Consider the following 14,460-nt stretch of genomic DNA (forward strand, 5'->3'; position numbering starts at 1 on the left):
CTAGCTGGTTAAATTGGCCAGCGCTTTCAGGATCGTTACTAGAAATCGTGTCTCTAAAAGGGTGATGTCGATCTACATAGATGGTATTACGGCACAGTCTACCTTCAAGGGAGTGCAGGCTAAGCCATCAGACTGCGCAGTAGCTGCCGGGTTCTGGTCACTTGGCCTAAAGGAGAAGTCCATGGCCACGAAACGGGAAAGCGCTGAGAAGGCTACAAATTGCGACAATGGTTTAAATTTATTTGAATTGCCATTTTTGATGGCAGCATTTCGTTCATGACGTCGGAACAATGCAAACATGCGTTCGGTAAATTCGATCGGCTAATCACTGTTTTACTTCAATTGACATACGAGTATAAGCTGTTTACTTTTAAGGTAACTTTTCCATTTCGAAGAGCGTCGTGAAGCTAATGATAAAAGTTAAAACAAACAAATGCAAAAATTAGTTATAATTCAAAAGTCAGCAGAACGTTTAAAATAATTACGTTCTCATGGTTCTCAAAGTGTGACACAAACTCCGCAGACCAGAAATTAGCCAGTCCTTCGAATCGAAATCCAACGTCGATCTAAGCTGAGAAATGTGCGTAGAAAACTTTCCGTTGATGACACTGAAGTTTCGCCACTATTTATGTTTCCGGCCTCTAATTGACACCGGCCCCATACCATAGCCCTCATACCCCACCGGCCAAGCATTTGGCCACCTTGCAGACCTTTGTTGAACGTCAAAATGTTGACATTAATGGTTGTTCTATAATCTTAGCCCTTAGGCTTTCTGACCCGCGGATAGAAAAATGAATGCAGAAAAGCTACCGTTGATTAGATGCAGAAACAAGTGGTGAGTTTTAAGATACCTATATTGTTTTCCAAAAAACGACCAATTTACTCCACTCTCCCTTCCCCGTAATTATATTGGAACATAGCAATGGACGGTTCAGGCATCGGTGGGTCCGTTCCGTGATGGTGCTGGTCGTTGCTGGGGTGAGGGGGGGGTGGTTGTAAGAAACCATGCTCTCCCATAAGACTTCCTGACCTCCGAAAACTTATCAAACTTCGCCTACTTATACCTATGTTGAGGCAGGCTAGCTGGATGAACTTTTGTTTTATATTCGCCTTCTTTGCAAGGGAAGCCACACAACTTCGGCGAAGTTCGGTCTCTCCGGAAGATGCAAATACCTACCGCAAGTGCCCCCCATCAAGTGCCCGCAAGGCTTTTTCACACTCTAATGCAGGTTCACCTTCCTAGAACTTCGAAGACTATATACTTTGATTTACGTTGACCGACTCTTAAAGTCGCTAAGCCATGCCATCCAATTATACAGCCAAACTGCTTTGTGTGTCCACTGCCCATGCCGGAATGTCCTACATAACATCGAAAATGATTGCAGAAGCAGATGTGCTTTGAAAAATGTGAAAACATATGACAGAGAGCGACTGACCTGAGCGAAGAGCGGCGTCCGGCTGTAGGGCGGTGTATGTGACGGAGGCGGAGGTGGCGGCGGCGGCGGCGGGGGCGGCGGCAGCCCGGTCCGCTGCTCCTGGTGCAGTCCCAGCAGCTCCTGTATGGCGAACGGGGAGCGCTGGTGGTGCCCGCCGCCGGCGGCCATCCCGTGACCCAGCAGTGTCCCGGGAGGCACGCCCATCCTGCTCCTCTCCGGGTGTAGTACACTCATCTCGGACTCCGACTGGGCGCCGCGCCGCGGGCCGCCGCACACACACTGACCGCAGCGGCTGGATCACCTAGCGCGGCCCTAATTACCACTTGGCCCACCGACCCGCCGCCCGAACCCCGGCGCCAATCTGGCTGAGCCGAGCACGGCGCCCATACGTCGGCCTATTAGAGGCCGCCCCGCGTCACCGCCGAGGCCCCGCCCACCGCGGCCGACCGGCCAATCAGCGCCGGAGGAGGCAGTCCGACGGGCGGGGAGGTAATTGGTTTGTTAGCGGTCGACGAACCGCGAGGCTGCCCGCCAAATGCACCCCCCCCCCCCCCGCCCAGGGAGCAGTGAGAGGGAGGGGTCGGAGACGGGAGAGCACCCACCGCCAAATGCACCCACCACCCGGGGAGCCGAGGGGGGGGGGGCAGAGAGCACCCACGGCCACGTCCCACCGCCAAGTGTAGGGGAGAGAGGTCATATTGCGCCACCTTAAGGATATCGGCCTATTGTGGCAAAAGTTGACCAGCTGTCATGCTTGATGATATCTCAAATTGTACCTCAGTTATTTTGGCATCAAATTACAACTCCTAATTTGTATCACACCCATAAAAATTAACCCTCGCCCCTGTGGTTTTTCCTGAATAGCAAGAAAACGGCGGCGCGCAGCGCCGCCAAATTTTCAGCACCTTCCCGGGCATCTATTTGACACCTTCACACCAAATTTCAAGTCTTAGGTCACCTTAGGTCAGGAGTTATTGAGGTCAAACTGAGGTCATGTTCGAGCAAAAATGAGCAAAAAACATGCAATCTTGAAACGCTCACCAAATCTACAGTTATCAAGCAATTTTAAAGTTCTTTATATGGTCTAGTAGACAAAAAGCGGCGCTACAAAACTGCTATCTCGGATTTTTAAAATTTTTGGTTTTTGACCAAAAAAAATTCAAAAAATTGATTTTCTTTAGAAAAACTAGAAAAAAATCCAACATTTTCCGAATTTCGAAAAAACCGGAATATATGTGATAGTCCCAGCGCTCTTCTATATACATACCAAATTTCAGATCGATATCTCGTTTTTTGGCCAAGTTATAGCGAAAAAACTGTTCAAAAATGATGACGTCAAATTTTTGAACTCAATTTTTAGCGATTCTAGACCACGTACGGCAAAACAAAGACCACCATTGAACTCCCCGTGACGAGCTGCATCGATTCGATACCCATTTTATGCAAAAATATTAACTTTGAAATTTGACCTAATTTGACCTGACCTTGACCTGACCTTGACCTGACCTTGACCAAAACGTGACCTAAGCTGGACCCAAAGGCTGCCTGACCCACATAATCGCATTTGTCATGTAAAATTGACCATAAAACATGTATCACACGACACTTTCATATTGTGACCCCCCCCGTGACCTGACCTCTGTGACCTGACCTGGTATCAGTTACCTCAAATAGCAAAATATGTGTTTGAAGAACATTTCCCCATCGATGATTTTCAATGAAATGCATTTTACTCGATTTTACAACGCATTTCTTGAAATGCCTGTAAACGGTGAAAATTGGACCTTTGACCTGACCTGTGACGTCATCGGTTTGACCTAGGTTATTAAATTGGGTCACAAGGTAGTTCCCCGTTGGGGCTATCCAACGCCGTTTACCGCTTGTCGCTATGTTGCGTGGTTCTCGAGATCTTAGGGGGGGGGGGCAAAATGGCCCCCCCCCCCCAACCGGGCGCGTTGCTCGGCAGAGCCCGACGGGGCGCGGGTTAACAAGAGAAAAGTTTTCCGACGCACCTGCAAAGGGCGCATTTACGGACTACCCCATCAAAAAGCGCCCATGCCTCTCATGTAAAAGCGCCCTATTAAAAACAACGGTTTGCCACCTAACTAAGTGTAAGTAGCCTATTTGAACGTGTCAGCCCATTAACCATTTATGCTGTGAAGGATAAGGTAATGGTAAGGTGAGCGCTCTAATAATCAAAGTGTTCAATGAAATGTGTCCCAACCACCAGATGCTGTTTCTCTGGGTTGAAGAATAGGGCGCAAATAGGGTGGGCGCAATTACGAATGGAACACATTTTTCATGAGCTTCAAATATGGCGAGGACAGCGAAGCCACGGTGGTGATAAACTTTCAAAACTACCATTAAACGAGCAATTAACAATGATTATTAGTTGAATCACTATCTCTAAGATAAACCATGACACTAGAAAGGTCGAAATAGACTGTTTCGCGTAAGAAAATAAAGGAAATCACAAAAAAATGGTCTGCGAGAAAGCTGAGACACCTCACCTGCCCCCGTGGACCGGAATAAGAGCGAGTTATTGGTGGTGAAGTAAATGCACACATTCGAGCATTCATTGGAATCGAATTTTGGACAGGAGGAAGGTGTGGCGCATTTAAGAACATGGCGCAATATGACCTCTCTCCCCTACCCGCCGCTCGGGTCTCGGGGAGCAGTGAGGGGGGAGGGGGTAGGAGAGCGGAGGGGAGGGGAGCACCTGTAGACCGCAACACTGGTTAACCCGCGTCGGGCCGGTACCCGACGCCAGCCGTGCCGGGCCCGGGGGTGTCTGAACACACACCCCCGCCCCCCCCCCCGTCTAACTTGGCTCCTGGGCCACGTAGCGACACGCGGTAAGCAGCATCCGAAAGAGTTTCAAAAATAGAAAACACTAAGTTTTTTAAGGTCAGGTCAAAGGTCAGGTCGCCAGAGGTCATCAGAGGTCAAATTTTGCATATTTCAACAATTTTCGAAAACCCGGCGCATTACTCGGGAACCAATAGAGCTACAGCGCCGGAGTAAAGCGCATTCGATTCAATATCTCTTTCAACGCTCTTTAGCCGTCATGTCCTCAGATTTGACCTCAGGTCAACGGTTTAGCCCCCAGAGGGCAAAAACCATTTTTATGAAAAACGTTTTTTTTTTTTCGTAATAACTTTTGCTGACTCAAGAACGTGGCAACCTTTATTTTGCCATCATCATGTTATTCTTGTCGAGACGCGTCGAACGAATTATAATTTAACCTTGAAAGGTCATTTCGAAAATCTAAACGCAGGTCAAGGTCATGACCTGACCGGAAAAAAGTCATGTTACATATCAATCGATCCGTGTCGTCGAGCTGAACATCGTCTTTCCATCGCTCTAGCAGGTCTTTATCAAAAGTTATTGGTCAAAAAACTGTTCGGGACCTGATATGACCTCAGGGACGTAAGGAGAGGTCCGTCACGGGTACCATTTTTTGGTTGACCTGGTCAGGCTTACCTGTAAGCCGATGTTGAGGCGATCGTTCAGTTGGTGTAGCTATGACGAGGATTCTAACTTCTTCTGATGAGAGGTCACTTGACGTGACCTGGTGACCTGACCTTGAGAGACCTGGGTCTGAAATTTACACATTTGCGGAAAAGATGTATGAACAGGTGTGGCAAAAACGGATACCTGCGAAAAACCGCAAGGGGGTGTTCAACCCTACCCCCCCCCCCCCGGCCCGGCGCCGGTTAAGTGTCTTCTTCAACGTGTTTTGTGTGAGTAAGCGTGATAGTGGTCGAATCACAGGGCATTTGATACCCCAGGATGAAGGATCATACACTCAGAGACCATACCAGATGCGTACAGGATTTAACCCTCGCCGGCACAGGCCATTTTGCGTCCTTCGACGGCACAATGGGGGGGGGGGGTACGACCCCCCCTCGCGTTTGGCCCCTGATCGAGCTAGAGCTTCGCGGAAAAAACGAGCGTGTTGCCCGTCACGAGAGGAAGCCGATGATACCCAATTTTAAGGTCCTAGGTCATCGGTTGACCTTCCAGGTCAGGTCAATGACCCGAAAACCGGGAAAATCGGGACCTGTTAGATAGAAAGTCGTAAAGTGTGGCTGCTGTGTGATTTTCCGGGGTGCTGATCACGAATATCGTGTTAGTTTTGATCAGAGATGATGGTTTTAAGTATTTAGACCAGGTCGGGTCAGGTCAGGTCAGGTCAACCGGTAGGGGTTGTGACGGGTACCTATTCGTAATACGTGTCAACCGACTCTGACAGCTTCGTAACATGTTACGAAGGCACCAAAACTACTTCGTAAATGTTCAAATGGTTGCTAAATTCGAATTCAGCTCCAAAAACTAACCTAGAAACATGTAAAACTCGAAAAAGTGAGCCGAGGTCACCCGAGGTCACCAAAGGTCAATGACCTGACCTGACCTTCAGGTGACCTTGACACCCACCCTAATGTATGGGAGCAACATCAAATCACATGTTTGAACGTTTGAAACCACGAAAAGCTTGCAAACGCGCGGCTAATGCGAGCCGATATACGCCGAATCGCATTCCGGCCAAACATGGTCTCGGAAAAGAGGTCACAGGTCAAAGTTCATTTGGTTCAGGGTTGTAGCGTGACGCAAGGATGAATGTGAGCCGTATAAGTGTGAGTCAGCTTCAGCGTCGAGCTGTGAACCGGTGACCCAGCGTTGGTCATAGCCGCCGGCATCTGATGCCGGCAGGGCCGAGTTACACCCTGCAAGTAGCTGGGCCGGGCATGACGTATGGGAGCATGATTGGCTGGTTATGATGTGAGATATATGACGTATGACAGCGCGATTGGTTGGTGATGATGTGAGATGTGTGTCTGCGAGCTGTGGATGTGCCAGGAGGGGGATTGTGAGTTTAGTTGGCTGGAAGGTGTAGAGGAGAGCAGAATAGATCTTCTTCTTGTGCTGGACGGTGACTTTTAAGTCAGTACGACAAGCTATTTCGGCCTTCTCGACTAAGTGTTGTGATTATGTCTGACGTAGAAGAGGGCAGTGGTGCACCGGTAGCTGGTACCAATACCATGGAACCAGAGTTTCCTGCGCCTGCATTCGATCTGCGGGCAATACCGGAGTTCGACGGCAGCGGTGACGTCGTCAGATGGCTGGAGCAGGCGACACAGCTGTGTGCCCTGCGTCGTGTGTCACTGGCCGCTGTCATACCCACACGCCTGAGGGACCAGGCGTACGAGGTGTGGGCCACCCTCTCCTCCACCGAGCAGCGGGATGCTGCAATCGTCCGCCAAAAACTGCATCGTGCATTTGCATTGGGACCCGACGCGGCTATGTATGAGCTGTATCACCGACGTCTACAACCGGGCGAGTCTGTGGATGCCTACCTGGGATCAGTCAAGCGGCTGATATCCCTCATAGGTTCAGTGTCCAACGAAGTGATGACGACGCACTTCCTGCAAGGTCTGCCGCCGGAGGTGCGGCTAACAGTACGTAACAGTGCTGGAGATGAAACTCTCTCCTTGGAGGGAGCCGTCGCCGTCGCTAGGTCAACGTTGGCGATGGCGGCCAGGGAGAGAGCGACTGCATCGGTGGCTGTCGTCCAGCCGCCGCCATCATATGTACAGCAGCAGCGGGGAGCCAGAGGGACGGGTCGCCGTCCACCACTGCGGTGTTGGACCTGTAACCAGGTAGGCCACATCGCCCGGCTCTGCCCAAACGGGCACGGCGACGGCGCTACATCAGCGCCACGGGCTCCGCCGTCGCCAGCTGCCGCAGTGACCCAAGAGCCCCCATCATCGACATCAATGTAAATGGGCGCAAGTGCCGAGCACTCGTCGACACAGGGTGCAGCGAGACAGTGGTGTGGAAGGGCATGGTGTCCTGCTGGGAGCGGAGTGACGCCAGCTTGGTCGCTGTCAACGACAGCCCGGTGCTGTGCTGTGGGCGGGCTGTGGTCAGCCTTGGAGTGCGCGGGGCGACAGTGAGTGTGCGGGCGGTCGTCGTACCGGCCCGGTTGCTGGGCGTAGACGTGTTGCTGGGCATGACCGGCATTGACGCCCTGCAGGGCGTGAGTGTAAGTGGAGGATCCGTTCGCTTCGGGAGCGACAACCCAGTTGCGAGCGTCGACACGGCTGCTGTGGTGCAGCGTGAGGCCCCGCCGGAGCGGGAGGTGTGTCGAGCGGTCGACACGGCTGCTGTGGTGCAGCGTGAGGCCCCGCCGGAGCGGGAGGTGTGTCGAGCGGTTGACACGGCTGCTGTGGTGCAGCGTGAGGTCCCGCCGGAGCGGGAGGTGTGTCGAGCGGTCGACACGGCTACTGTGGTGCAGCGTGAGGCCCCGCCGGAGCGGGAGGTGTGTCGTGCGGTCGACACGGCTGCTGTGGTGCAGCGTGAGGTCCCGCCGGAGCGGGAGGTGTGTCGAGCGGTCGACACGGAGCCGGAGCTAAGGATTGACGAGACTGACTTCACGGCTGTGTTCGATGATGTGTGGACAGTCCGTTGGAAATGGGCCGGTGGCGTGGCTCCGCCCCCGCTTGGAAACTCGATAGCTCAGTACGGTGTGCCGAGTTGTGCGCGTGAAAAATTCGATGCAGAGCTGGCGCTGTGGATTAGTGAGGGCTGGCTGCGCGAATACGATGAGACGATGTACGGTCCCGCACAGGGATTGATCCCGTTGATGGTGGTTACTCAGGCAGCGAAGGACAAGGTGCGGCCGGTGTTAGATTATCGGGAACTCAATCAACACCTGACACGTCACACAGCCGACGCTGACGTCTGCGTGGAAGAGCTGCGAAGGTGGCGACGTCACGGACGCCGGGTCGCTGTCCTGGATCTGAAGAAAGCTTTTCTTCAGCTTCGTGTGGACCCGGCCCTGTGGCCGTACCAGACAGTCATCGTGCAAGGGCGGCGGTACTGCCTGACCAGGGTCGGCTTTGGGCTCAGTATCGCGCCTCTGATCATGAAGGCTGTGGTCAGGAAGGTGCTCGCACAGAGCCCCGGGTTGGCAGAGGCAGTGCTGCCTTACGCCGATGATCTGCTGGTCAACGAAGCGGTGGTCTCGGCTGATGAGGTTGCCGAGCACTTCGCTCGATTCGGGCTCACATGCAAGCCGCCGGAGCGGGTCGCGACCGGTGCACGTATGCTGGGCCTTCGTGTCGCCGAGAGCGACGGGCCGGCACTCCAGTGGAGTAGGGACGGGGAGTCACCAACGCAGGCTCCACCCGTGCTAACGCGGCGATCTGTCTTCGCGTGGGCCGGCCAGCTGACATCTCATGTGCCGGTCGCAGGCTGGCTGCGGCCGGCCGCTGCATGGATGAAGCGGACTGCCAACCGCCTCAGCCCGGACTGGGACACTCCGATCGTCAGCGAGGAACTACAACGTGAGGTGGATGAGGTGTCACGGCGGTTTCGAGCATGTGACCCGGCACGCGGCCAGTGGTGTGTGACAGGGACGAGCGTCGTGGTGTGGACCGACGCCAGCTCCATCGCCCGCGGTGTCGTGCTCACTGACCCTGACACGGGCGCCATCATCGAGGACGCGTCCTGGCTGCGTGCCGAATCGGAGAGGGACGTGCACATCAATATCTCAGAACTGGATGCCGCTCTCAACGGTGTCAACCTGGCGGTAGCATGGGGCTTCCGTCGCCTGACGCTCCGGACAGACTCGGTGACGGTGCACCGCTGGCTGAGTGACGCGCTGTCGGGTAAGGCAAGGCTGCGAACCAAGGCGCAGTCCGAAATGCTTATCCGACGGCGCGTGGCTGTTTTCCGTCAGCTCGTCATCGAGTACGAACTGGAGGTCACTATCGAGCTGGTCGCGTCAGCGGTCAACCGTGCTGATGAGGTGACGCGGGTGCCCAACGCCTGGCTGCAGACTGCCGACCAGCCAACCACTGATTCGTCCAAAGCACAACCGGTGGCTGTCGCTGCCATCACAAGTGCCTCAGCGAGTGACATCCGCACCATCCACGAAAACATCGGTCACCAAGGAGTGAGGAGAACGTTGTGGTACGCCCGACGTGAGCTGGGGGTGAGGCGGGTGTCAAAACCAGCTGTGCGAGACGTGGTCAGACGATGCCAGACGTGTGCCTCGATTGACCCGGCGCCGGAGCGCTGGCCCGGTGGGTCACTCGGAACAGAACGCACGTGGGATCGCCTGGCCATGGATGTCACCCACGTGCACGGCCACCCATACCTGACGCTGGTGGACTGCGGGCCGTCGAGGTACGCCATATGGCGACGGCTTCGCCGGGCAGGAGCTCTGGAGATTGTGAGTGAGCTGGAGAACGTGTTTCTAGAGCGTGGAGCCCCGGCGGAAATACTCACGGACAATGCGACAGAGTTCCGTGGCCGGGTCATGTTAGCGTTCGCGGCTCGCTGGGACGTATCCATCCGGTTCCGCGCTGCCTACGAGCCCGGCGGGAACGGCATCGTCGAGCGCCATCATCGTACCATCAAAGTGATGGTGGCCCGGCAGTCCTGCTCCGTTGCTGAAGCAGTCCATCGATACAACGTGACACCGAAGGATGGCAGTGACCCGGCCACAGCTCCAATCAACGGGGTGCTTCGACACCCTGGCCGAGACGTTGACGTGACGCCCCGCAGAACCTCAGACGAGCCTGGTGACGCCCTGCCGCTGAAGAAACCCGGTGTATACCAGGTAGGGGACAAGGTGTGGGTTCGGCGGCGGGGCGACCGATGTTTTGTAAAGTCAGACGAGGGTATTGTGACAGGCGTCGTTTCGGCCCAGACAATCGAAGTCGATAATGTCCCACGACATGTGCGAAACCTCCGACATCGGTTGACCGTCCCTGAATGTCCGAGGCCAGGGGCTCTGCGAGCGCCAACGGTGGAGTGGTCTGATGACAGCGAGTGTGATGGCGTGTGTGTGTCGCCAGCTCCGAGTGATGTGACGGAGTCGGACACGCGGCCGCCCAGCGTCGCTCAGTCCCCGAACCCCGATCCACCGACCGGGTCCGATGTGTCCGCAGACGAGAGTGAAACGTTCGTGCCTGCGACGCTGCGGCGTGGTACGCGTGTTCGAAGAGAGCCGGAAAGATATGGCGATGGTGTGCCAGAGGATGTAGTTGATGCGTTGATTGAATGACATGTAACATGTAGAGTAATGTGGTTCTTCAGAACCAGGGGGTGATGTAGCGTGACGCAAGGATGAATGTGAGCCGTATAAGTGTGAGTCAGCTTCAGCGTCGAGCTGTGAACCGGTGACCCAGCGTTGGTCATAGCCGCCGGCATCTGATGCCGGCAGGGCCGAGTTACACCCTGCAAGTAGCTGGGCCGGGCATGACGTATGGGAGCATGATTGGCTGGTTATGATGTGAGATATATGACGTATGACAGCGCGATTGGTTGGTGATGATGTGAGATGTGTGTCTGCGAGCTGTGGATGTGCCAGGAGGGGGATTGTGAGTTTAGTTGGCTGGAAGGTGTAGAGGAGAGCAGAATAGATCTTCTTCTTGTGCTGGACGGTGACTTTTAAGTCAGTACGACAAGGGTCATGAAATTTTCAGGGTACCTAGGTGTAAAATTGATCGATGCGAGGGTACTGAAAGTTTCGCCGCGATCGGCCGCTTTTTACGCGAGTTATTCGCGAAAAAAACCTTAAGGGGGTTGCATTAACCCCCCCCCCTGTGCCGGTGAGGGGGGTTAAGATCCGAGCAAAGGGAACAACAAAACATAAAAACGATCCCAACGCTCTTCCGTTAGTGTTGATTCCTGATTCAGCGCGGGTGAAGAATAAAATAGCAATGTTAGAGTGAGTTTGCGAAATTTGTGGATCCGCGGATTTCCTAGGGAATCCGCGAAGTCCCTAGTGGCTCCGCGGATGAACATCAAGTCTAGTATATTCGCGGATAAACGGGCGGGGATCCGCGGATGAACAAGACTCTTCAGGATAACCGCGAACTCCCTGAAGAGTTGACGAGATCCGCGAACCACCCGGGGAATCCGCGGAGTAACGATTCATTCTAGTGAGTTTGCGAAGTTCCTATGCGTTTCATACAGCTATCTAGACTAGAATGCATGGGATATTGGGTAGATCATCTGCGACTTAACCCGCGCCCCGTTGGGGTCTGCCGAGCATCCCCCCCCCCTAAGATCTCGAGAACCACGTAACAAAGCGACAAGCCGCAAACGGTGTTGGATAGCCGCAGCGGGGAACTACCATGTGACCCAATTTCATTGACCTAGGTCAAAGCGATAACGTCACAGGTCAGGTCAAATGTCGAATTTTCACCGTTTACAGGCATTTCAAGAAATGTGTTGTGCTTGTAAAATCGAGTAAAATGCATGTCACTGAAAATCAACGATGGAAAATTGTTCTTCAAACACATATTTTGCTAGTTGAGGTCACTGATGCCAGGTCAGGTCACAGAGGGTCACAATATGAAAATAGCATGTGATGCATGTTTTATGGTCAATTTTACATGACAAATGCGATTATTTGGGTAAGGCAGCCTTTGGGGCCAGTTTAGGTTATGCTCTGGTGAAGGTCAGGTCAAGGTCAGGTCAAATTAGCTAAAATTTCAAAGTTGATATTTTTGCGCGGGTTAATAGGTACGTTTTGGGTTCTCGTATCGGAGTTCAGCATTGCCCCTCCAGTCCAAATGTTCCCCAGAATAGATATACTGTGGCGCCGGGCTGGAGCGGCTGTAGGCGCGGTGCTGACCGGTCGGGTCAGGTCGGCTGTGGCAAAAGGGCAAGTTGTGGGAGGGGGCAACTGCCCCACCAACTGTGCAGCCCTCTGCAAACTGCGTGGTAGGTATTCTTTTTTCGACAAAACTGAGAATACCTAACGCGAATACTATGCTATCGGTCACTCGGAAATCGTGACAGCAAGACGCATGAGACTCCGCACGTTAGATTGACATTATCATCGTGCTCATTTTACATCCAATTTGGCAACGAAACCCAAAAGTTTATATTTGCCCCCCAAAAAAACTTTTGCATTTTATTGCCACACAAGGCATATACTTTGCTTAGTGATAGACCCAATCGAAGGAGTGGAGCATGGCTCATCTATTTGCAGTGAGTTCCGCCTTTGAGTAATTATCGGTTTTGTCCAAAAAAGAATACCTACCACGCAGTCTGCTGAGGGCTGTACAGGAAGCTCCGCCTCTGAGGAAGAGTGAGCATTACTGTTATTCATAGTTCATACACACTTGCATACATTCACATGATCGCTCAGATGCCTTTCCAGCTTTCCATTCAATATTCATGGTTGGGAGAAAAGTAAGCAGACTGGTCGCAGAAGTTCAACCACGCCAAAAATGGCTTACCGTCTATTATTTAATTGTATATTGATATTTGCGAGCGATGTCTAAGCGAGATGAAAAAAGTAATTCGCAAACTCACTAGAATGAATCGTTACCTACTTAGCGAATTCCAACAGCAACTGGGAAAACACCAAGACGGGCGAGGGTTAAGTCGCAGACGATCTAACCAATATGCCCTTGCATTCTTGTCATAAGATAGCTGCATGAAACGCATAGGAACTTCGCAAACTCACTAGAATGAATCGTTACTCAGCGGATTCCCCGGGTGGTTCGCGGATCTCGTCAACTCTTCAGGGAGTTCGCGGTTATCCTGAAGAGTCTTGTTCATCCGCGGATCCCCGCTCGTTTATCCGCGAATATGTATACTAGACTTGATGTTCATCCGCGGAGCCACTAGGGACTCCGTGGATTCCCTAGGGACTCCGCGGATCCACCGATTTCGCAAACTCACTCTAACAGCAACATAGTCCACCTCTCACATGGTATTTAAACTTAGCTTGCATTAGACCCTACCTACTATCCCATTCTAGCGTCGATTTCTACTCGATTGCAGACCCTAACATGAACGGCGTGCAGCTAATACACAGCTACGATTGGCCTCACTTCAGAAATGATCGGCTGCCCCATAACAGTCCTTTAAACGGTCAGAATCGATCAGCGACCTAAACGACCCATTATGTGACGATATCTCTCCATTAACAGGTTAGAGCGCCATGTGGTCAGTTGGTCACCGCAATTCTTTTACGAAGCTAAATGCCACACGGTCCCGCGCCGGGCCGGGGGGCATTTGTGTTTGAACACCCCCCCCCCTGCGGTTTTTCGCAGATATCTCAAAAACGGCGGCGCGGAAGGCCGCCGTTTTTGGCACACCTGTTTGTGCATCTTTTTCGCACATGTTGTGAAAATTTCAGACCCAGGTCGCCTTAGGTCAGATCACCAGGTCACGCCAAGTGACCTCACCTCAGAAAAAAATAAGAATGCTCGTCATAGCTACACCGATTGATCGATTGCCTTGAAACTTTCAGCGAATGGTAAGAGCAACATTATCTATAAAGTGTATATCTCGGAATTTTGATATCGGTGACCTAAGGTCAGGTCAATTTTGCGGCCTCTCCATTAGGTAGGTACATACCTATAAGTCAATGGGAGAAAATTGAAAAGCGTCTGTTTTGCACGAACGCTATTCTAGACACGCTCAAACATCGAGATGTAGGTAAAATTGACACACTGAACCGGAAAATGGCAACTGTGACCCCTCGTTATGTCTCAGAGGTCATCTCAGGTCACGAACAGAATCTAACAGTTTTTTTCGCTAATAACTTCTGATAGAGGCGTGCTAGAGCGCTGAAAACGCTTTAGATGTGTTCGGCTCGACGTTGCGGATCGACTGATATGCAACATGACCTTTTCCGGTCAGGTCACGACCTTGACCTAAGGTCAAATTTTCAAGTTGACCTTTCAAGGTCAAATTATAATTCATTCGACGCGTCTCGATGAGAGGAACACGATGCTGGCAAAAGTAATGTCGTGGCTCTTTCGAGTCAAAAGTTATTGCAGAAAAAAACGCTTTTCGTAAAAACGGCTATTTTTGGAGTTTTTGCCCTCTGGAGGCTAAACCGTTGACCTGAGGTCAAATCTGAGAACATTAATCAGAAAGGTCTGTAAAAGGGCTATCGAATACGCATTTCCGCGGCGCTGTAGCTCTATCGGTTCCCGAGATAGCCGTTGGCACTTGGCAGTTTCCAAAATGTTGAAATACTCAA

General features: G+C 52.4%; 1 protein-coding gene across 2 annotated transcripts in view; it reads right to left on the minus strand.

Moving 5' to 3' along the window:
- LOC122380666 (visual system homeobox 2-like) overlaps positions 1-1,786 on the minus strand; it is a 33,443-nt gene extending 31,657 nt beyond the window's left edge. Inside the window, exon 1 of one of the 2 annotated variants that reach the window (XM_043364031.1) lies at positions 1,437-1,786. In XM_043364031.1, the coding sequence (XP_043219966.1) occupies positions 1,437-1,670 (234 nt within the window). In that variant the 5' untranslated portion in view covers positions 1,671-1,786. The remainder of the gene's footprint in view (positions 1-1,436) is intronic. The other variant, XM_043364032.1, reaches the window with a different exon arrangement.
- Positions 1,787-14,460: the final 12,674 nt, after the last annotated feature.

This window comes from Amphibalanus amphitrite, unplaced genomic scaffold (assembly GCF_019059575.1).
Source record: "Amphibalanus amphitrite isolate SeventyFive unplaced genomic scaffold, NRLGWU_Aamphi_draft 000104F_arrow, whole genome shotgun sequence".
Taxonomy (NCBI): Eukaryota; Metazoa; Arthropoda; class Thecostraca; order Balanomorpha; family Balanidae; genus Amphibalanus; species Amphibalanus amphitrite.